The sequence below is a fragment of the Scyliorhinus torazame genome, chromosome 2, assembly GCF_047496885.1.
Source record: "Scyliorhinus torazame isolate Kashiwa2021f chromosome 2, sScyTor2.1, whole genome shotgun sequence".
NCBI classification, from domain to species: Eukaryota; Metazoa; Chordata; class Chondrichthyes; order Carcharhiniformes; family Scyliorhinidae; genus Scyliorhinus; species Scyliorhinus torazame.
The window spans coordinates 142,804,645-142,826,016 of NC_092708.1; the positions used below are offsets into that span (position 1 = coordinate 142,804,645).

The 21,372-nt window shown below is 47.9% G+C and overlaps 1 protein-coding gene across 1 annotated transcript in view; it reads left to right on the forward strand.

The window, feature by feature from the left end:
• The window catches only part of itgav (integrin, alpha V), a 229,485-nt gene that overhangs the window by 47,456 nt on the left and 160,657 nt on the right, over window positions 1-21,372 (forward strand). Inside the window, exon 3 of the mRNA XM_072477768.1 lies at window positions 17,743-17,834. Coding sequence (XP_072333869.1) covers window positions 17,743-17,834 — 92 coding nt within the window. The remainder of the gene's footprint in view (window positions 1-17,742; window positions 17,835-21,372) is intronic.

Here is a 21,372-nt window from a genome sequence, read left to right on the forward strand (position 1 = left end):
ATGACGCCCTGTCTCATTATACTCAGCCATCTCCTCCAACTGTACTCCCTTTGTGTCTGCCAATTTTAACTGATTTTCATGTTTCAGAGCCATTTTCCGAAGTTCAAACTCTCTCTCTTTTTCCCTTTCCTCTCGATCTCTTTCTTTGTTTCTTTCTTCGCTCTCCTTTTCTTTTTCCTCTCTATCTCTTTCGTATTCCAGCTGCTTTAATTCTTTCTCATGTTCCATTTGTTTAATTTTCAACTGAATTTTTGCCATTTCCAATGAGTCAAACTCTATCTCAGGCAACTTTAAATGCTTAACCACTGCCATAATTACCTCATCTTTTCGCATTTTGTCAGGTAATGTTAATTGCAATGTTTTTGCCAGACCCAACAGTCTGCTTTTTGTCTCTGTCCGTAAAGTACTGCGTGTGACAGTCTCCACCCCCAAAAACTTCTGAACCTCTGAAAGAGCCATTGTCCACAACACACTTAAACTAACATACCACACCGGAAAAGCAACAATCCTTCACTGTCTTTAAGTTCACATAAGCCAATCCAGTAGATAGACTTTTATCCCCCTCAAGTCCCCAATTGTTATGGGAGAGGCGTTTTCAGAACCCCAAAATGTATCATGGAGTTCAACCAACCTCCCCCTTTTAATATAATTGTTGCTTTTCCTAGCACACGGCTTGTTCCCTAGGTGTGGGATTACAATTATGGACACATGGGTTTTTAAACACAAAACCATGTTTATTCCATGAACTCAACTTAACATCTTAAATAACATTGGATCTCTTAACACCCCTTACTTCAAAGATAACTCCAAAAATATTGCAACAGTAAATAATTCCTCAAAATGTTCCTTCAAACTTCCAAGAGACTTAACACCTTTAAACAGAATCACATCAGGTTAAAGGCTTTACTATTATGAGTTTAAATCACCCAAATGATTGTGGGTGAGATCCAGCTCACTGCAAACACAGACACTGCCAAGCTCGTTTCAAACTGCAAAATGGCTGATCTAAAGCCCAGCTCCACCCACTGTCTGACATCACTGTTTTCTTAAAGGTACATTGCTTAAACATCCATGTCTAAATGGTACTCTCACATGACTATAGTAACATTCTGAGCCCTGAAAATGTTGACCCAGCATGTATCACCTTCTGGTGGAAGAGAGTTCCAGATTTCCACTGCACTTCATGAGAGCAAGTGGTTCCTGATATCACTGCTAAATGGCCTCGCTCTCATTTTAAGATTATGCCCTCTTGCTCTGGATTCTCCTACCAGTGGAATTAGTTTCTCTGTAAAATAAATACAAATCAAGTTTATGCAACCTGTCCTAATAATATTGGGTGTGATCTTCCGGCCACGCTGCGTCAGAAAAGCATCTCGCCGCATGAGGTGCAGAGTTGTCCGGGGACCCCGCACCCGGGATCAAGCTTGGAGGCCGAAGGGCCTGTTCCTCTGCTGTACTGTTCTTTGTACCCGGCCCGCAACACCTCGCAAGATTCAGCGCAATCTCGCAATATGTTGCAAGGGGAATCCCACCCGCAATGGGTGGGATCAGTTTTTGGCAAGTCTGCATATTAGAGCGAGGTAGTAAGCCTTACTCTAATGTGCAGATTTCCAAGGTACCCGAGGCTTTGGGATTCAATCCCTTCACCTTGGGGACTTCCAGTGAATGCCGTTTGGTTCTGGCACCCACAAATAGGGACCAGATGGAACAACACTCCAAGGGGATTGGAGGTCCCCAGTTGCATGCCCTTTGGGCAGATTGGTGCCTTGGCGCAGCAGATGCCACCTGGGTACCCTGATAGTGCTTTCCTGGCACCTGGGCACTGCCAGCCTGCCACCCGGGGAACCCTCCCATGTTGCGTTCGGGCTGGGCGGGAGGTCGGAATTCTTTTGTGGGCCTCGGAGATCGGGATGCCATTTAAAAATGGCATCCCAATCACTCGCTACAGTGGGGAGTTGATGCAAGCAGAGCTCCCCATTGTAAAAAATAGGGCGAGCGCAGCCTCGGCCGCACGTTCCCCATTTAGGCCCCTTATTCAAAGCAAGTCGCGTTGGATAGCCATGTGTTTCTCGTCACCGCGAGTGCCGGGAAATACGCGGCTAAATGCGCTCGCTCAGGGACATTGCTCCCTTTTGGGAAGATCGCGCCCTAAGTCTTGGTATAATTCGGGTGAATCTGCACTCTAGTCCTTCCAATTTCAGTACATGTTTCCTGGTGTTCGGTGACCATAACCGAATGCAGAGCTAACATTCTGTGTAGCTGAAGTACAGCTTCTTCCTCTTTGTATTCCAGCTCCCTTGAGATATATGCCGACGTTCCATTCGTATTGTTGATTTGCTTGTGCACTAGCTGATAATGATTTGTGTGCAGCAACACCCAAATCCCTTTGATCCTCCAGTTTCTAGTTTCTTGCTAATAAGAAATTATATTGTTTTAATTCTAGACTGGACTCTGAATATTTAAAAAGAAATTTGACTTTTCCACGTCAATAGATATATTGTTGCTGCAATTAAAGCTGCTAGTTTATTTTCCCCATCTTGGGCCCATTTTTCACTATTATCTGTTGCGGGTGGAGGCAATCATTTAACAATGAAATTCTGTGGACTGCAGGATAGTCTTTGCTGCTCCACATTAGTGAGTAAAAACAAGGTCCAGCGTGTACCCTTTAGTCCATGTAATCCTTTGGCCAAACATAGTAGCGTATTTTTGTTCTACCCAGGCATTCCACCTGTTCATCCTCCACATAGAAGCCATTTTGAGCGTTTCCAGCCTCCTTCCATGAGCAGATAACAATTTTATTTGAGTTACTGCTTCGCAAATTGGTGTCCACCGAGACCTTTGAGTGTCCTCCATGAGAGCTACGTGGGTGGGCAATGTGGGTAACCGCCAAGGGCGCCATAGTCAGTCATAAATGAATGAGTCATGGCTAGAGCGGTGTTCTCATATTATGAACATTATGGGCCCGATTGAATGAACGACCTGTGCCCGAAAAGCAACTCGCCGCGACGACTAACGTGACCCCGCGAGACGTTGCGACGTAAATTCAGCCCATTGTAGGCGGGATCACTTTTGGACAAATCTGCATTTTAGAGCGAGACAGTCAGTCTCACTTTAATGTGCAGATTCCTGGTTGGCACTGCCAAGGTGGCATTTTCTATGTGCTGCCAATTGGGCCATGGGTTCCCTGCATGGGTGTTGGGGGTGGGGGAGGGGTGTTTGGTAATAGTGCATTGAGGTTTGGGGGGTGGCGGCAGTCGCGTTGGGAGCCTCAGAGATAGTGATGCCATTTTTAAAATGACGTCCAGGTCTCTTGCTATACTGGGAGTAGATGTACGAGGCAAGTTTTTTACGCAGAGGGTAGTGGGTGCCTGGAATTCGCTACCGGAGGAGGTGGTGGAAGCAGGGACGATAGTGACATTTAAGGGGCATCTTGACACATACATGAATAGGATGGGAATAGAGGGATACGGACCCAGGAAGTGTAGAAGATTGTAGTTTAGTCGGGCAGCATGGTCGGCACGGGCTTGGAGGGCCGAAGGGCCTGTTCCTGTGGTGTACATTTCTTTGTTCTTTGAGGAGTTCGACAAGCAGGGCTCCTTAGTGCACAAAATGGGGCTATGTGCAGCCTCGGGCACTTGTTCCTCGCTGAGGTCCCTTATTTAATGCAAGTGCCGTTTTATAGCCGAGTGATTCTCGGCTCCGCAAACAAAGGTCTCTGCAGCCAAAACACATTGTCACATTCCATCCTTCATCCTACATCCTGAATTAATAATCTACAGTCTCATTCCACTACACACCGTAACCTACAAATTATCAATGTGAGAACAGAAATAAAATACCAAGTGACATTTTACAGGGAACAACAAAACATTGGTATCTGAAAGCAAAATTTATCATGCCTCAATGACTTTAGAAGCTGTACAAAAGAAAATTAGTTTGCACCACTCAGACTTTCAGTATCCTCCTTAATTCAATGTGATGCTATCCTGTGGTTGCAGCAGATTGGATGCCACTCCTGGAAGCACCCTCCTAATTTGCTGCCCCTGCTAAATTCACCAGAAGGCCTGCTGCTCAGCGTGGTTCGTTGCCACCCAAGAGTTTGCTCCTACCACACCATCAAATAAACACCAAGTCCAGAAGATTCTTCTTTTTTCAATTTAGAGAACCCAATTATTTTTTTTCCAATTAAGGGGCAATTTAACATGGCCAATCCAACTAACCTACATATCTTTGGGTTTTGGGGGTGAAACCGACGCAGACACGGGAAGAATGTGCAAACTCCACACGGACAGTAACCTAGGGCCGGGATTCAAACCCGGGTCCTCAGCGCTGTAGGCTGCAGTGCTAACCACTGTGTCACATGCCGCCTCCAAGTCCAGAAGCTTCTGCCTTTTGATGACCTATTGTCAGAATTCTGATGAAAGGTCGTTGTTATGATCTCGAATATGCTGCCTGGCAGGATGGTGGAAAAAGATTCTCTGACTTTCAAAGATAAATTGGACATGTACTCAAAAAGGAAACATTTGCAGGTCTATGGAAGCCTTGAAAATAAAGGATTCAATCAGCCCAGATTAGTGAAAAGAAGTAACTCTTAAGTAGCAATTAAGAGACTATTGTCATACCTTGCTGGAATAGACATGAAGATACCTTTTTGAGTGGTTTAACAAAACCAAATTCATCTGTTCTTTTTTGAGTGTACCATGTTCAAGGATGGAGTTAATTAATACAGGTAGAAGAACAATTTGTCTCTTTCCTCCTACCTTTTTCTGGTAGTACTTTGATGATTTTCTGGAAACAGCTAACATTCCTTGATGGGTGAGAAACCTTATTTAGTGAGCGAGTGTATAACGTTTGACCTGGAAGCATTACAGTAAGGAAAATCTGTAATTTCTTTAAATGACTTAAATGAGTTTGCACCAATTATAAAGGGATGAGCTGCAGTTTTCTTGGATAATAAATACTGATCCATGTAACCAGGTGATACTGAAAGCAGCACCAATAGGAAGTTAATATACAAGAGCTGCCATGTGGCTGGCAGGCACAGAGGTGAGCTGGAGGCAGAAAGTGATCAGCACACAGTTGCAGACACAAAGAATTGCTGCGACACTTCGCCTGGTATCTTTAGGAACAAGTCAAATTCTCTACAAAAATATAATTTTTCTGTTTGGCAGTAAGAAGAAAAGTAGAATTCCAGAAGCTCTTGTACAATATATGACTGAAGTAAAAGGGTCTGAATCCTAAAACTATGTGAAAAAGCTAAGAGACTGTTCAAATCTTCTGAGCAGTGGTGAGGCTGGCCATTATACTGTGGCACGCATTCCTTCTGGAATTTTTTGACCATGGCTCTCACAGAAATGTACAGCGCAGCATTCCCTGAGAAACTTCATTGGACTGGCATACAATCGGGGGAAGACAGGGCATACCACCTTTTACAGCACTTGCTGCTGTATTCTGCCTGGCAAGATTAAATATCCAGTCTTTGTGTGGGCCAGTGGGTGAATGAATGGGTAGTTGGGTCGGCAAAGTAGTTGGGTACAGTTGGTGTGGGGGGCTAATCGGGTTGGGGAGAGATAGTTGGGGGGAGTAGTCGGGTCAGAGGTGGGTGATTGGGATGGGGTATCAGTTGTGCAGTTGCACATATGGGGTGGCACAGTGGTTAGCACTGTTACCTCACAGCACCAGGGACCCGTGTTCGATTCTGACCTTGGGTGACTGTATGGAGTTTGCATGTTCTTCCCATGTCTGCGTGGGTTTCCTCTGGGTGCTCCGGTTTCCTTCCACAGACCAAAGATGTGCTCGTTAGGTTGATTGACTGTGCTAAATTACTTTACGGAGTTAGGATGGGGGACTGGGCTTAGGTGGGGTGCTCTTTTGGAGGGTCTGTGCAGACTCAATGGGTCGAATGGCCTCCTTCTGCACTGTTGGCTTTCTATGATTTTATGATTCTAAACCAGTCTAACATTTTCAGGGTACCTATTCAAGTATTATGGATATGTTTCAAGTCTGTGACGCTAGCTCAGAATTGGAGACATTCTCTGAGGGTCCTAGGGAGCAGAGAAATTGTCAATCAATTATTTTAACTTTTCGGACAATTCCTACAGAGTTCCCGGGCGCGATTCTCCACTCCCACGCCGAAGTGGCCGCGCCGTCGTGAACGCCGTCGAGGTTCACAACGGCGCGTAACGGCCCCAGTCCCGACCGATTCAGGCCCTGACAATGGGCCAGGATCGGGGCCGCGTCATCTACACGCGCCAGGCCTTGTCGCCCGCGTAAAAGTGGCGCCGCATAGATGACGCGGCCGGCGCTGCATAACGGGTGTCATCCGCGCATGCGTGGGTTGTCCGGCGCCAACCCGCCCATGCGTGGTTGCTGTCGTCTCTAAGTCTGCCCCGCAAGAAGATGGGGGACGGATCTTGCGGGGCCGCAGAAAGAAGGAGGTCCTCCTTCAGAGAGGACGGCCCGACGATCGGTGGGCACCGATCGCGGGCCACCCCACATTTCAGGTAAAGCCCGGTGCAGGATCCCCCCCCCCGCCGCCAGCGTTCACGCACCGCTCACGACTGCAGCGACCAGGTGTGGACAGCGCCGGGGGGAACCCGACGTTTTGGCCTGGCCGCTCCGCCCATCCGGGCCTCAGAATAGCGGGGGTGCCGGAGAATCGCCATTTCCAGTGTCTCCGGCGTTCCTGCGAAACTCGACCGGGCCGTTCCCGCCGCTTGGGAGAATCGCGGCGTCGGACCAGCGTCCCCGGAAATTTTGGTGGCCCAACCGGCGTGGGAGTGGAGAATCGCGCCCCACATGTCAGGACTTTCACAGGGTCATGATGAATATCATCAGTCGTAAGATCCAAAGGCCGTAAGGTTTGGACCTTTTTATCAGAGAACAAGATTGTGAACAGGATATTGTTGGTTGGTCGATTCAAAAGGAACTCTGGAAAGCTGCACAGGACTCATGTGACCCAAGTTAGAATGTTTGTAGATGTATGCTTTGTTAGTGTTAACCCTACTGGTGAACTTCGAATGGAAAACAGCTGCTACCGATTGCCGAACTGATTGACTGGGAAAATGAGAGATCCAAAAACTGGGGGTTGTGTTAGGAAGACTGTGAGATTGTGTATGGGGAGTGATGCACGTGTTTGTGGACATTTTGACTATTTAAAGTGAAATTTACCTTTATTTGAAGTGTAATTTACCGTTAATCATGTTTAATTTATGTTGATTCTTATTTGTGTTAAAGTTAAGAAAAGCTAAATTTTGGCAACTTATTTAGGTCGTTTGGCAGATTTGGTTATTTTTTTAAGGGATTCCCCCATCGGGATCATAACAAGAAATAAATAATGGTAAGAGTACAAAAGTTGCAATTTGAATTTTAAAAAAGTAGATCATTCTAAAAATTCTAACGAACCTGTGCTGCTTTATTGGCTGTGGGGTTTTCAGAACCAGAGCAGACTCCAACAAGCCTAAACAAGGTAGAGCTGAATGGTTTGAATATTTCCTAATAAAAGCAATTCTGACATATCTGTAATTCTTGTGAGTTGGGTGATCCATAAAGGCACTACCCTGAACTATGATAGATGTACAAAACCAAAATACTGCAGATGACGGAAATCTGAAAAACGAACAGGAAGTGTTGGAAATACTCAAAAGGTCAGACAGCATCTGTGGGGGAGAGAGAGAGAGAGAGAGAGAGAAAAAAACGAGTTAACATTTCAGGTCAATGACCTTGGGCGGGATTCTTCGACCCCCCCCCCCCCCCCGCCGGGTCGGAGAATTGCCGCAGGGCGGCGTGAATCCTGCCATCGCCGGCTGCCGAATTCTCCTGCGCCGGGGGTGGGAACCACGCCGCACCGGTCGGCGGCCGCTGGCAGCCCCCCCGGCGATGCTCTGGCCCGTGATGGGCCGAGTGGCCGCCCGTTTTCGGCCGGTCCCGCCGGCGTATGTTACGACAGGTACTTACCGGCGGGACCTGGCTCTGAGGGCGGCCTCCGGGGTCCTCGATGGGGGCGCGGGGGGATCTGGCCCCTGGGGGTGCCCCCATGGTGGCCTGGCCCACAGTCGGGGCCCACCGATCCGCGGGCGGGCCTGTACCGTGGGGGCACTCTATTCCTCCGCGCCAGCCGCTGTAACAGTCCGCGATGGCCGGCGCGGAGATGAACTCCCCTGCGCATGCACTGGGATGATGTCAGCACATGCTGATGCTTCCGCGCATGCACACGGGCGCCAGTTGGCGTGGCGCCATGTCCCTTCCGCGCCGGCCGGCCTAGCCCCTGAAGGTGTGGAGGATTTCGCACCTTCGGGGCAGCCCGACGCCAGAGTGGTTCACGCCAATCCTCGGCTCCAGAGTGGCCCGCCCCGCCGGTTCGTGGAGAATCCCGCCCCTTATATCAGAAGTGATGAAGGAGAGTCATACAGACTTTTGGCGGGAAGGGTCTCAATCTGATGGCTCCTTCTGGGCTGGACATGATCCTGAGATTATTATTCAAGATTCCAGATATTATTTATAATTCAGAGAATGCTGGTGCTTGCACAGTATCTGCTGTGGAAGAAATGGAAGGCTTTATTATACACTTCAGATTAAGATACTCAAGTCTGCGGCATGAAATGATCTCAGAATTTATTGTGCCCCTGATTCTGGAGGCCACAAATAAAAGCCCTCTCATTGTCTCTGTCCACATCAGAAATATTGTACCTTTTCATTCCGTAATGTAAAGCTGGACCTTGCATTTAGTGTTCATTAAAGGAATTGTCCAAAATTCAAAAGAACCAAGAAAAATGTTCCAGAGGTTATACTGATCACGCAATCACAAAGCAGCATGCTTTAAGGCGATTGACTGGTATTAAAAAAAATCAGCGAGTTTCTGGGGCGGGATTCTCCCCTACACACTGGGTTGGGGGGTCCCGGCGGGATGGAGTGGCGTGAACCACCTGATCTCCGCACCTTTAGGGGCCAAGCCCTCACCTTGAGGGGCTAGGCCCGCGTCAGAGTGGTTGGTGCGCCGCCGACCGGCGGGAAAGGCCTTTGGCACCACGCCAGCCGGGGCCGAAAGGTCTTCGCCGGGCGGCGGAAGTCCGCGCATGCGCGGGAGCTTCAGCGGCTGTTGACGTCATCCCCACGCATGCGCAGGGAGGGGGGGGGTGTCTCTTACGCGTCGGCCATGGTGAAGACTGGCCGAGGGAAAAGAGTGCCCCCAAGACACAGGCCCGCCCCCGGATCGGTGGGCCCGACTGGGGGCCAGGCCACCGTGGGGGCTTGCCCCGGGGCCAGATCGCCCCGGAGCCCGCCCGTGCCGCCAGTCCCGCCGATAAGGTAGGTGGTTTGACTCACGTCGGCGTGACTGGCATGACAGCAGTGGGACTTCGGCACATCGCAGGCCGGAGAATCGCTGGGGGGGGCCCGCCGGTGCCGGAGAATTCGGCGGCCGGCGAGGGTGGGATTCATGCCGCCCCCCCCCCGGCGATTCTCCGGCCCGGCGGGGGGTCGGAGAATCCCACCCCTGGTCATGCCTGAGCCTTGAATCAGAGAGGTGGAGAATACACATTTTATCAATACTATCGCAAGCAGAATTATTGTTTGTCCAAAGAAAATGTAAAACATTTCACACAAAGCAAGGACCTCTTAAATCAGTGTTCTTCAAACTGTTTTTTACCAACTGGCCAACCTTCGGGACCCACGCCGGCTGACCTTCGCGACCCACGCCGGCTGACCTACGCGACCCACGCCGGCCGACCTGCGCGACCCACCATTTTCTCTTATTAACAGCCGGCTGTTGCGCGCAGATTTGCGCGATTGGGAGCGCCGCGACGGACGGCTCCGCGACCCTCCCGACACCCGCCCTCAACCCACCCGCGGGTCACGCCCCCGAGTTTGACAATGGCTGTTTTAAATAACTTAGCACGGACGCAGCAGAGAAAGGTGGGAGCCCTCAATAAGAATAAATGTACAGGGACAGATACTCATCTCTTTTCATCCCCCAATGCTCCGAAACTAAATCTTTACTGAATGATAGGCTCGGTAAATTTATCCAGTGAAAAGGACAGCCGTAAATGCCAGGAACATCCCAGATTTAATCCCCAGTCGGCTAATAACTATTCTTAGCTGTCAATTGTTCACTGTGCAACAAGTGCTCTATGTCTTCTTCCTCACCCAAATACAATGATGGCCAGGGTCCTACTCTGCACTGCTGTGCAGCAATCCCAGTGGGAAGTGGGTATTTGTGGAAGGCAGATTGAATAGGCCTCCAACAGTTGCTGTTACAGTTTATGCAAAACTAGTGATCCTAATCCGTAGGAGCAGTGAACTACAGTACAATTCCATTAAACATTAGAGACCAGGATTATACAGGAATACTAATGTGTAGTCATGTAAGTAAGGTAGTTTGGTAATACAGGAAGCATCAGTGTTATGATTTAGACAACTTCAGTTTATGCCAAGCATTGTTATTTTTTGGCAGCCAAAGTTAAACTAAAAAATGTTCTGAAGGGGCCATTTGAAAGTTGTGAATTGAGGTTTGATTGTCTAATGATACAACACAGTTGCCCAAGGCTGTTGAGCAGCAGAATTGATTTATGCATAGATCCCTATTGAACATGACATCCCCCAATGTTCCAAACAAAACCTTTGCTGAATAGTAGGCTAGGTGAATTTATCAAATGCTAATGACAGTCGTAAATGCCAGGAACATCCCACATTTAATCCCCAGTCTGCTAACTACTATTCTTAAAATGTTTACTGAACCTTGGAATTGTCATAGAAGTCATATAATTTATAGTGTAGAAGGTTATTCGGCCCATCGAGTCTACACCGGACCCTGAAAGAGCACCCTACCTAAGCCCACACCTCCACCCCATCCCCACACATCAGAAACCCCACATACCTTTTGGACACTAAGGGGCAAGTTAGCGTGACCAATCGACCTAACCCGCACATCTTTGGACTGTGGGAGGAAACTGGAGCATCCGGAGGAAACCCAGGCAGACACGAGGAGAGCATACAGACTCCGCATTGACAGTGTCCCAAGCTGGGAATCGAACCCGGGTCCCTGGTGCTGTGAAGCAACAGTGCTAACCACTGTGCTACCGTGCCGCCCTTTTTTTTTTCAGTAGCCTGGGTGCTTATTTCTCTCGAACAAACGTTTCAAGTGATCAATTATGACTATGGGCGCAATCTTCCTGAAAGGCAACAAAGTCCCCGAGTGAGCACGTTTAGCCGCATGTTTCCCGTCACTCACAGTGCCGAGAAATACATGGCGATTCAACGCAACTCGTGTTGAATAAGGGGCCTAATGGGGAATGCGTGGCCAAGGCCGCACATAGTCATATTTTTTTTACAATGCAGAGCTCTGCTCGCTGGAACTCCCCGTTGTATCAAGAGATCAGGATGCCATTTAAAAATGGCGTAACAATCTTCGAGGCCCCCAAAAGAACCCTAGACTTCCGAACTCCCCACAGCCCGAGGCAATATGGGAGGGTTCCCTGGACACCCCCCCCCCCCCAAACACACGCCAGGCAACCCCAGCGGCCCAATCATACACATTAAATGTTAGCCTGGCACTGCCAACCTAGCACTTTGGCAGTGCCCCTGCTGGCGCCACCTAGGAACCTTGGGAATGCTAGACTGGCTCCCAGGTGCCACTGCCAAGGTACCCAGGTGGCACCAGCAGTGCGAGGTTACCACCCTGCCCAAAGAGCATGCAGCTGGGGGCCTTTGATCCCCTGGGAGATCTCCAGGGGGGCCATTCCATCTGGTCCCTGTTTGTGGGGACCAGTACCAAACAGGGCTTCGCCCGAGATCTCGGAGGCGAAGGGATTGAATCCCAAAGCCTCAGGTACCTTGTGAATCTGCACATTAGAGTAAGGCGTATTGCGTCGCTCGAATATTTAGGTTTGCCAAAAGGTGATCCCGCCCATTGTGGTTGGGATTCATCTCGCAACGTCTCGGCATTGAATCGTGCGAGGTGTTGCGAGCCGGATAGATCCTGGGAGCGGGGTCTCCCGGCTTTCAATGGCCACATTGCGCCACGGCGAGCTGCTTTTGCGGCGCAGCATGGTTGGAGGATCACACCCACAATAATAAATAATAATAATTGCTCATTGCCACACGTAGGCTTCAATGAAGTTACTGTGAAAAGCCCCTAGTCGCCACATTCCGGCGCCTGTTCGGGGAGGCTGGTCCGGGAATTGGACATGTATTTGATGTATATTTTGTTCATTAATTTGGCTTTGCATTTTTAAAATAAATTTAGACTATCCAATTATTTTTTTTCCAAACTAAAGGGCAATTTAGTGTGGTCAATCCACGTAACCTGCACATCTTTTGGGTTGTGGGGCTGTTGCTAACTTTTGGTTGGCTCTTTACTGAATTTGCTCTGTTTCTATAACCTTTGCTCTATAGTCGCCAGGTATCTTTATGATACCGCCACAAGGTTCAACTTCAAGTACTGATCAATAACTCAACCCACCAGTTAGTAAGATTCAAATCAAAACATATTTATTATACACAGTCAATCGCTACTCATGCTTAAATTCTACTTAATAAACTATCTCTATCACTAACAGGCCTATACTTAGCTTCGGACTGGCCCACCAGGTCAGGGGAACAAATGGCCTTTCGTTCGGGTTCTGAAACTGCAGGATCCAAAAGCTGGTATGGGCTGGTAGCTAGGAGCGCCTATCTCGTAGCGTTGCGTTGACTGGAGAGTTACTTGGTTGATGCGGCAGCTTGGGCAGTTCACTCTCAAGGGTTGATTCGAGTTGCTGAGTGACCCTGCCAAGAAGGACGATTTGAACTTGGGAACTCTACTTTATAGTCCCCAGGGGCTTGCCACCGTTCGGAGCGGACCCCGTACCTGGTTCCAAGCGATTGGACTGCGTTCCGATCACTTGGATCGATTTCTCCAATACTGGACCTGTTCCCTGATCGCTGGGCGGTCCCTGAGTGTCCGTTGGCTTTCCTTTGTCTTGGCTCCTGCTGGCGTCGAGGAGTCTGGCTTGGCCTTATTCACCGTAAATGTTTCCATTGTACCCAGGGATCGCTCATTAGTATGCAGACGGCTGTGAGTTTGTGCTGTCTGGGCTTTTGCAAGTTTTAATACACAGGATTTCTGCACTTGCTAGTTTTTGCCTGTGTTGGCTGAATTTCCCTGCAGCCTTTGTGGACCTCCATTTTAAGTCGGGAAGTGGCCAACCCAGGTGGCTACAGGGCTGAAACCCAAACAGACACGGGGAGAATGTGCAAACTCCACACGGACAGTGACCCAGGGACAGAATTGAACCTGGGACCTCAGTGCTGTGAGGCAGCAATGCTATCCACTGCTCCACCATGTCGCCTCTGTCTTTGGATTTTTAACTGTTTCTTCAATCAGCCACTTGAATGTTATTGGATTGGATTTGATTATTGTCACACAGATTCAGCCTATGTGCCCCCAGCAGGCGGCAGGTGCATTTCACGCGGTGGGGAGGGGGCGGGGCAGGTGCCCATATCCATAATACGAGGGAGCAGATGGTCACTGAAATCAGCAGTGTGCCTGCCATATTTCGATAAACAATCAAAGGTCCATTTGATGGGGCTGTCAGCCAATGGATTCACACTCCAGAGTGAAGTCCTGGGGTGGGATTCTCCAATCTGCCAGCTGCGTTTTCTGGCCCGGGTCAACCTGAAGGCAGTAGGATTCCCCATTTCCACAGCCGGTCACTGGGGTTTCCCATTGTGGCCATGTCACGCAGTCGGGAAACCCATGGGCATCTGGCGGAGCGGAGGAACCCACTGATGGAGAATTCTACTGCTGAAGTCCTATTCGGCCATGCTAATCGCCCCCATAGTGCTTTATTTGCAGTGGGCTGGATCAGCTTGGATGAGGGTAAAGCAGTTGATGTGGTGTATATGGATTTCAGGAAAGCGTTTGATAAGGTTCCCCACAGTAGGCTACTGCAGAAAGTATGGAGGCATGGGATGCAGGGTGATTTAGCAGTTTGGATCAGAAATTGGCTAGCTGGATGGTGATTGATGGGAAATGTTCAGACTGGAGTCCAGTTGCTCGTAGTGTACCACAACGATCTGTTTTGGGGCCACTGCTGTTTGTCATTTTTATAAATGACCTGGAGGAGGGCGTAGAAGGATGGGTGAGTAAATTTGCAGATGACACTAAAGTCGGTGGAGTTGTGGACAGTGCGGAAGGATGTTACAAGATACAGAGGGACATAGAAAAGCTGCAGCGCTGGGCTGAGAGGTGGCAAATGGAGTTTAATGCAGAAAAGTGTGAGGTGATTCATTTTGGAAGGAATAACAGGAAGGCCGAGTACTGGGCTAATGGTAAGATTCTTGACCGTGTGGATGAGCAGAGAGATCTCGGTGTCCATGTACATAGATCCCTGAAAGTTGCCACCCAGGCTGAGAGAGCTGTTAAGAAGGCGTACGGTGTGTTAGCTTTTATTGGTAGAGGGATTGAGTTTCGGAGCCATGAGGTCATGTTGCAGCTGTACAAAACTCTGGTGCGGCCGCATTTGGAGTATTGCGTGCAATTCTGGTCGCCGCATTATAGGAAGGATGTGGAAGCATTGGAAAGGATGCAGAGGAGATTTACCAGAATGTTGCCTGGTATGGAGGGAAGATCTTAGGAGGAAAGGCTGAGGGACTTGAGGCTGTTTTTGTTAGAGAGAAGAAGGTTAAGAGGTGACTTAATTGAGGCATACAAGATGGTCAGAGGATTAGATAGGGTGGACAGTGAGTGCCTTTTTCCTCAGATGGTGATGTATAGCACGAGGGGACATATCTTTAAATTGAGGGGAGATAGATATAGGACAGATTTCAGAGGTAGGTTCTTTACTCAGAGTAGTAAGGGCGTGGAATGCCCTGCCGGCAACAGTAGTGGACTCGCCAATACTAAGGGCATTCAAATAGTCATTGGATTGACATATGGACAATAAGGGAATAGTGTAGATGGGCTTTGGAGTGGTTTCCCAGGTCGGCGCAACATCGAGGGCCAAAGGGCCTGTACTGCGCTGTAATGTTCTATGTTCTATGTCATCTCCACGATGTGCCATCTTTTCTTCTGACCCCACCCCCACCCCTATATTATTCCACCCAGAAATACAATATAATCTCTTGGCTAAGTATCATTCACACAAGATGGTAAGACAAAGCTGTACTTCTGTGCAGAATACAAATGATGCATGGATTAGAGTAGTCCACTTCAGCTAGCCTTGATCATTCCAGCTGTGTGTCAGAATTCGTTAATATTAAAAAACTGAAGCTAGCTGATTTATGACTAAATAATAAAAGTCAGCCTATTGTATATGAGGAGTGACCTGTTTTTACCAGTTGATCTAGACTTCATTATTCAGTGTGCAATGTTAAAAATGGACACTGGCAATGGATTTTTTTTTGATTTTTCTTGCTATGGAGCCAAATAAACCATGAAAGGTTACATTAGCAAAATTATTGCTGAAGCAATTTATTTGAAATGTATTGCATGGGTTTCAGCCCCACATGTGTTTGAGACAATATGGGCACAGCTTTGTCACAAATAAATGCTAAATTAAATCACTTCCTTATGATCACTTGAGCCAAAGTGTTGATTATAGAGCAGTGAGAGTGGTATCCCAATGGTCAAAATGAATTGTGTTTGGATAATGATGAGTGCTAAAAAATAGCAGCAATAATTTAAATGGGACAAAGCCAAACTATCTCTCCTCATCCATCTTACCTGGCTGCAGCCTTTGGCGCAGTTGATAACATCACCTCTTTTGAATAGCTCCACTGTCATCCAGCTGGGTGTGACAGCATTGGCTTGGTTCCATGCTAGTCATAGTCAGAGAATCAGTCTCCTCTTTCCACTCTAACAACAGCAACACCCCCCCTCCCTCCCCCGAATCATTCTCAGCACCATCGTCCGAAAAGACAACAGCAGTTTCCACATGTATGCTGAAAATATCAGTTTTAGCTGACCCACCACCTCTTCTGACCCTTCTGATGTCTCTGAATTGTCAGACTGCTTCTCTGACATTAAGTACTGGATGAGTAGAAATTTTATCCAATTAAATATTGGGAAGGCAAGAACTTTGTTTTCATGCTACCAATTTCATCCCTTTCCATTGCAACCATCTGAGGTTGAACCAGACTGTTCGCAACCTTATGTCCTATTTGATTTCCGAGCTTTCAACCGGTCCCTATTTTGAAATTCATAGTATTGTACGTCTCTGTCCCAGCTCTAGCTCTTCTGCTGCTGAAACCTTAATCCATTCCTCCTGTTACCTCCAGACTTGACTATTTTCAAGCACTCCTGACCAGCCTCCCACATTCTACCCTCCATACTAAGCCAATCCAACACTCTGCTGCCTGTGTCCTTACTTCCACCGGGTACTGTTTATTTATCATCTCCTTACTTATATGCCATATAAATTGCCCTTAGTGACCAAAAAAGGTTCTGAGGGGTTATTGGGTAATGTGGATCAGGTGGAAGCGAGGGCTTAAGTGGGTCGGTGCAGACTCGATGGGCCGAATGGCAAACTTCTGCACTATAATATGGATGATAATGGCATAGTGTAGGTTAGATGGCTTTTGTTTCAGTGCAACATCGTGGGCCGAAGGGCCTGTACTGCGCTGTATCGTTCTATATGTTCTATATGTTATTTGCTGATCGATGCTGGTTCTTGGTTAAACAGTACCTTGATTTTAAAATTCTCATCCTTACTGTTAAATTCCTCCATGGAGTTACCCCTCCCTAACGCAATAATCTTCTGCAGCCCTCCGAGATATCTGCACTCCTCTATCTCCAGCCTTTGAGATCATCACCAAGTGTAATTGTTTCTGCACTGGTGTCTGTGCCTTCAGCTATCTCGGCCCAAGCTCTGGAATTCCCTCCCTATACTTCTCCATCTCTCTCTGTCTTTTTTCCTTTATTCTTAAAGGCTACCTCTTTGACCAAACGTTTGGTCATCTTCCCTAATCGGTCCTTGGTTGCTAGGTGTCATATTTCTGGGGGAGGGGGGGGGGGGTTGCAAGGTGTCACATTGATAGGGGGGAGGGAGTCTCACTGATAATCGGGGGCCCCTGGGTGGTCAGGCTCTGGGCAGGATGGTATCTTAGCACCCCGATGCCACCTGGGCAATGTGACACGGCCAGTCTCAAACCGTGGCAGGGTGGCACCCGCCAAGCTGGCAGGGGCATTGCCAGGCTTACAGTGCCAGAGTGCCCATGTGGCATCCTGTCTGTGCCAGGGATTGGGACCGTGGGTGCACTGCTCTTGTAAGGTGGGGTGCAGGGCGTTCATTGACCCCCTTATTGGTGAATTCGGTATTGGGTGGAGTATGGAGGCCAAGATGGGGGGGGGGTCTGTGGATCGGGTGCCATTTAAAAATTGTGTCCCGATCCCGCTCTTTAGTGAAGAAAATGGGACTAAGTGCGGCCTCAGTGGGGCATTCCTCACCGAGGCCCAGAAATGAAGCAGAGTCCTGGTAAATAGCAGACCGTTCTCGGCACTAGCAGTGCTGGTGAAACTCCCCGCTAAACGTGCTCGATATGAGACTCTTTCATTTCTGTTAAATCGCACCCAATACCTTTGTGATGCATCTCGGGATCTTTTATTGTTCTATGGTTTGTAATGCAGATCACATGGAGTGAAAGAATCAATGACTGTGTAGACTTGGATATAAAGTTGTCCTTCTAGGGTATCTGTAAAGCAATTTTGAGCTTCATTGTCAAGTCATGTAAAAGTACTTTAATGACTTTTTAAAAATATGCCCTCAGGTAACAGAATTGGAAAGGACAATGATCAATTGGAATTCAAATCCTACCAGTGGTTTGGAGCATCCGTAAGAACTCAAGGCAACAGAATTTTGGTGAGAGTCCTTCATCTGATATTGTTCGTTGTCGATGTCCATTTGAAATTATTTTAATCCTTCCGTAACACCTGTCCTTGGTTATATTTTAATCAAACTATACCTGTGGTAAGCGATGCTGAAAACCTCAGTATCGCAGTGACACCTGATAAATTATGAATTGCGTTGGATCCTGTATTTTAATTTAAAGATTATTAGAAATTAAGAATTATTCTAAAGTGTAATTGTGAAGGAAAAGCTTCCCTCTTTTTTCCACTTCCCATTCTCTTATCCATCCTGTCCTTGAAGGCTTTGCCTTGCTGCTGGGATACAGTTTTGAGGATGCCAGGTATCCCCTGATATTTATGTAACCTAAATCTGCAATAGTAGTATATTTAACCATGTAGGCAAGGAAGGAAGAGATATGCAACCATGCATAGATGTATATCTCCATTTTTACTCATTGTTCACATATGTTATACCAACATAGGTCACTTGATAGCAATCATCAACCGGAATCCTGGTTAATATTCCACTCACCTATTACTTTTATTACCGAGATTTGATTGGCAGAGACCCAGGGTTGATCTTCAGGTCACCTGGGTCAGCGTCACTCAACTGTCCACTTCCTTAACCAGAAAAGCTGTGTGTATGCTTGTTTAGTGTAGAAAGTGGGTGATTATGGCAAGGCAAAATTTACACAGCATCTCGAGTTGGCCTGACCATTTAGAGTGAGTTGCTACCTTGATGTGCTGAAACCTTTTGCTGTAATAGTGCTCTAATGATGGAAGGGATTTGAGGATATTGATCCAGTGACTATGAAGGAATAATGATGTATGTGCATACCATAACGGGTTGTGACTTGGGGATGATAGTGTTCCCATAGTGATAAAGATCATAAGGAAAGGAGATAATTTGATGAACTGAAGTGCATCCTTTCGATATTACTTACTGCAACCACAGTGCATGGGTATGTAGTGCAGTGCAGTAGGTGTTGAGTCCAGTGGTAATGATGGTGATTGATCATCTTTCTCGGCCTTTAGGTGTTGAGCCACTTGAATGTGTTTGTGGCTGCATCTATCCAGGCACAGAATTACAGGAAATCAGATGATTCTGTTTTATGCCAGTGTTGAAATGCCACACAATCCTCTTACCATTCTAGTTACTCCCTCCTATGCTTCAGTCCTATTTCCCCTTTTCTCTTCTCTCTTGCATATACATTGAGTCTACCCTTTCTGCTTCAGCCACTCCCCATGTGAAGGAGAGTACCACATTTACAACACTCTGTATAAAGAAATCCCATCTTTGTTAGTAGCTGTTGAATACGCCATCAATGTGCTTATTTGAAACTTGGTGAACAGATTTTGAAGGGAGGATAATGGCTGGGTCAGTTGTTGAAATATTGTAGAACTTATGACTTCTGTCTTCCCCTTGTAATAATGTTCTTGATATGGCTAATCCTGTTGTTTCTGGCAGTAGGTAACCCACAATTGGGGTGAGGTGGGTTGGGGAATTCGAGCATCAATGGTGTCACTAAAACTTATCAGGCAGTTGTTGGGCTATTTCTTGATGGAGATGGTTCTTAGGTGGTGTGAATATTACTTGTTAGGTCTAGCTTGGATTTTGTCCAGGCTCTGCTATAGGCTGACATGGGCTGTTACATTATTGAAGGAGTTGTGAATAGAGTGGAAGCAATCGTATCGTCAGTTAACAGGTCTATTCCTGATCCTGTGATGGAGGGAAGATCATAATGGAACTTTAGAATCTAAGTTGAGGATGAGGATGTTTCCTGAAGAAACTCCTTAAACAATGTCCAGGGGCTACAATAATTGATTTCTGGCAGGAACAATCATTTTTTTTTTTGTGTCAAGCAAGATTTAATCTCTGACGACTCTCCCTTTGAACTAGGTCTGTCTAAATGTGATATTTGATCAAACAATGCCATGAAACTGTTGGCAGCTACCCTATCCTTGCTTCCATTTCTGGTTCACGGCTGCAGTCAAAGTGGATCTGTCAGGACTGAAACTAAACAGTAGTGAGAGGATGTCACTTGATGGAATTATTGATGACTCATTTACCTTGGAAATGCTTTGGAGGGGAGCAATGGGGTGATTTATCCTGTTTTTTAAAATTAGGACATAGCTAAGCAATCTTTCCATTACTGGATCGATGACAGGGTGTGCTGTTAATGCAAAGAACAAAGAAAAGTACAGCACAGGAACAGACCCTTCGGCCCTCCAAGCCTGTGCCGACCATGCTGCCCGTCTAAACTAAAATCCTCTACGCTTCCGGGGTCCGTATCCCTCTATTCCCATCCTATTCATGTATTTGTCAAGATAATAGAATGCAACCACCACGGGAATAATTTACTTGAACTCACCCGTAAAACTCCACCTGCCACAGACATGGACATAAGAACTAGGAGCAGGAGGAGGCAATTCAGCCCCTTGAGCCCGCTCTGCCATTCAATATGATCATGGCTGATCTCCTCTCGACCTCAAATCCACTTTCCTGGCCATTCCAGATAATGTTTCAACCAATTACTAATTGAACATCTGTCTATCTCCTCAAATTTTCTCAATGTCCCTGCATCCATCGCACTCCAGGATAGCGAATTCCACAGATTCACGACCCTTTTAGCGAAATAACTTCCCTCATCTCTATTTTAAATCCGCTACCCCTTATCCTAAAACTGCGATCTCTCATTCTAGATTGCCCCACAAGAGGAAGCATCCGCGCCACGTCTATTTTGTCAATATCTTTTGTTATGTTATATACCTCTTTTCGATCTCCTCTCGTTCTCTTAAACTCGAGAGAGTATCGGCTAAACTGCTCAATCACTTTCCTGAGACAAACTCCTCGGCCGGGATTCTCCAGGTCGGAGAATCGGCATGGACACCGAAAATTCCCGCCACGCCGCTCCGACGCCGGGACGCGATTCGCTGCCGACCGGAGAATTGGCGGCAGTCGCGCATGCGTGGTTGACGCGGCGCCGGTTGGGGGCTGTCGAAAGAGCCCCCGTGGCGATTCTCCGCGGTCGGCCAGCCGAGTTCCCGCCGAGTTCTGCCGGCGTGGTTCACATACGGTACCACCTGGCGGGAGCTCAGACCCGCGGCCACAGTGGCCGCCCTGTTGGGGAAGCGGGGGGGATCAGACTCCGGGGGGGGGGCCTCCAAGTTGGCCAGGCCTGTGATAGGGGGCTACCGGTCGGCGGGCGTGTGCAATCTGTGGGGGGGCCTAGCTGCTTCCGCGCAGGCCCGCTGTGTTGCTACACCATGTTGCGTGGCGCTGGCGTGGAAACGGCCACCGTGTGCTGGTGTGGAAACGGCCGCTGGCAGAGTAGGGCTGCAGATCGGCGCCAGAGCTCCGTGGAGCACTCTGGTGCCGTGCTGGCTCCCTGTGGGCCACTGAATCGCTGGGAAAAGAGGCCCGTTGACGCCAGTGTGAAACACTCCGGTGTTTACGCCGGCGTCAACACTTAGCCGGGATTTTGGAAAATCCCGGCCCTCATCTCTGGAATCAATCCAGTGAACCTCCTCTGAACTGCCTTTAATGCAAC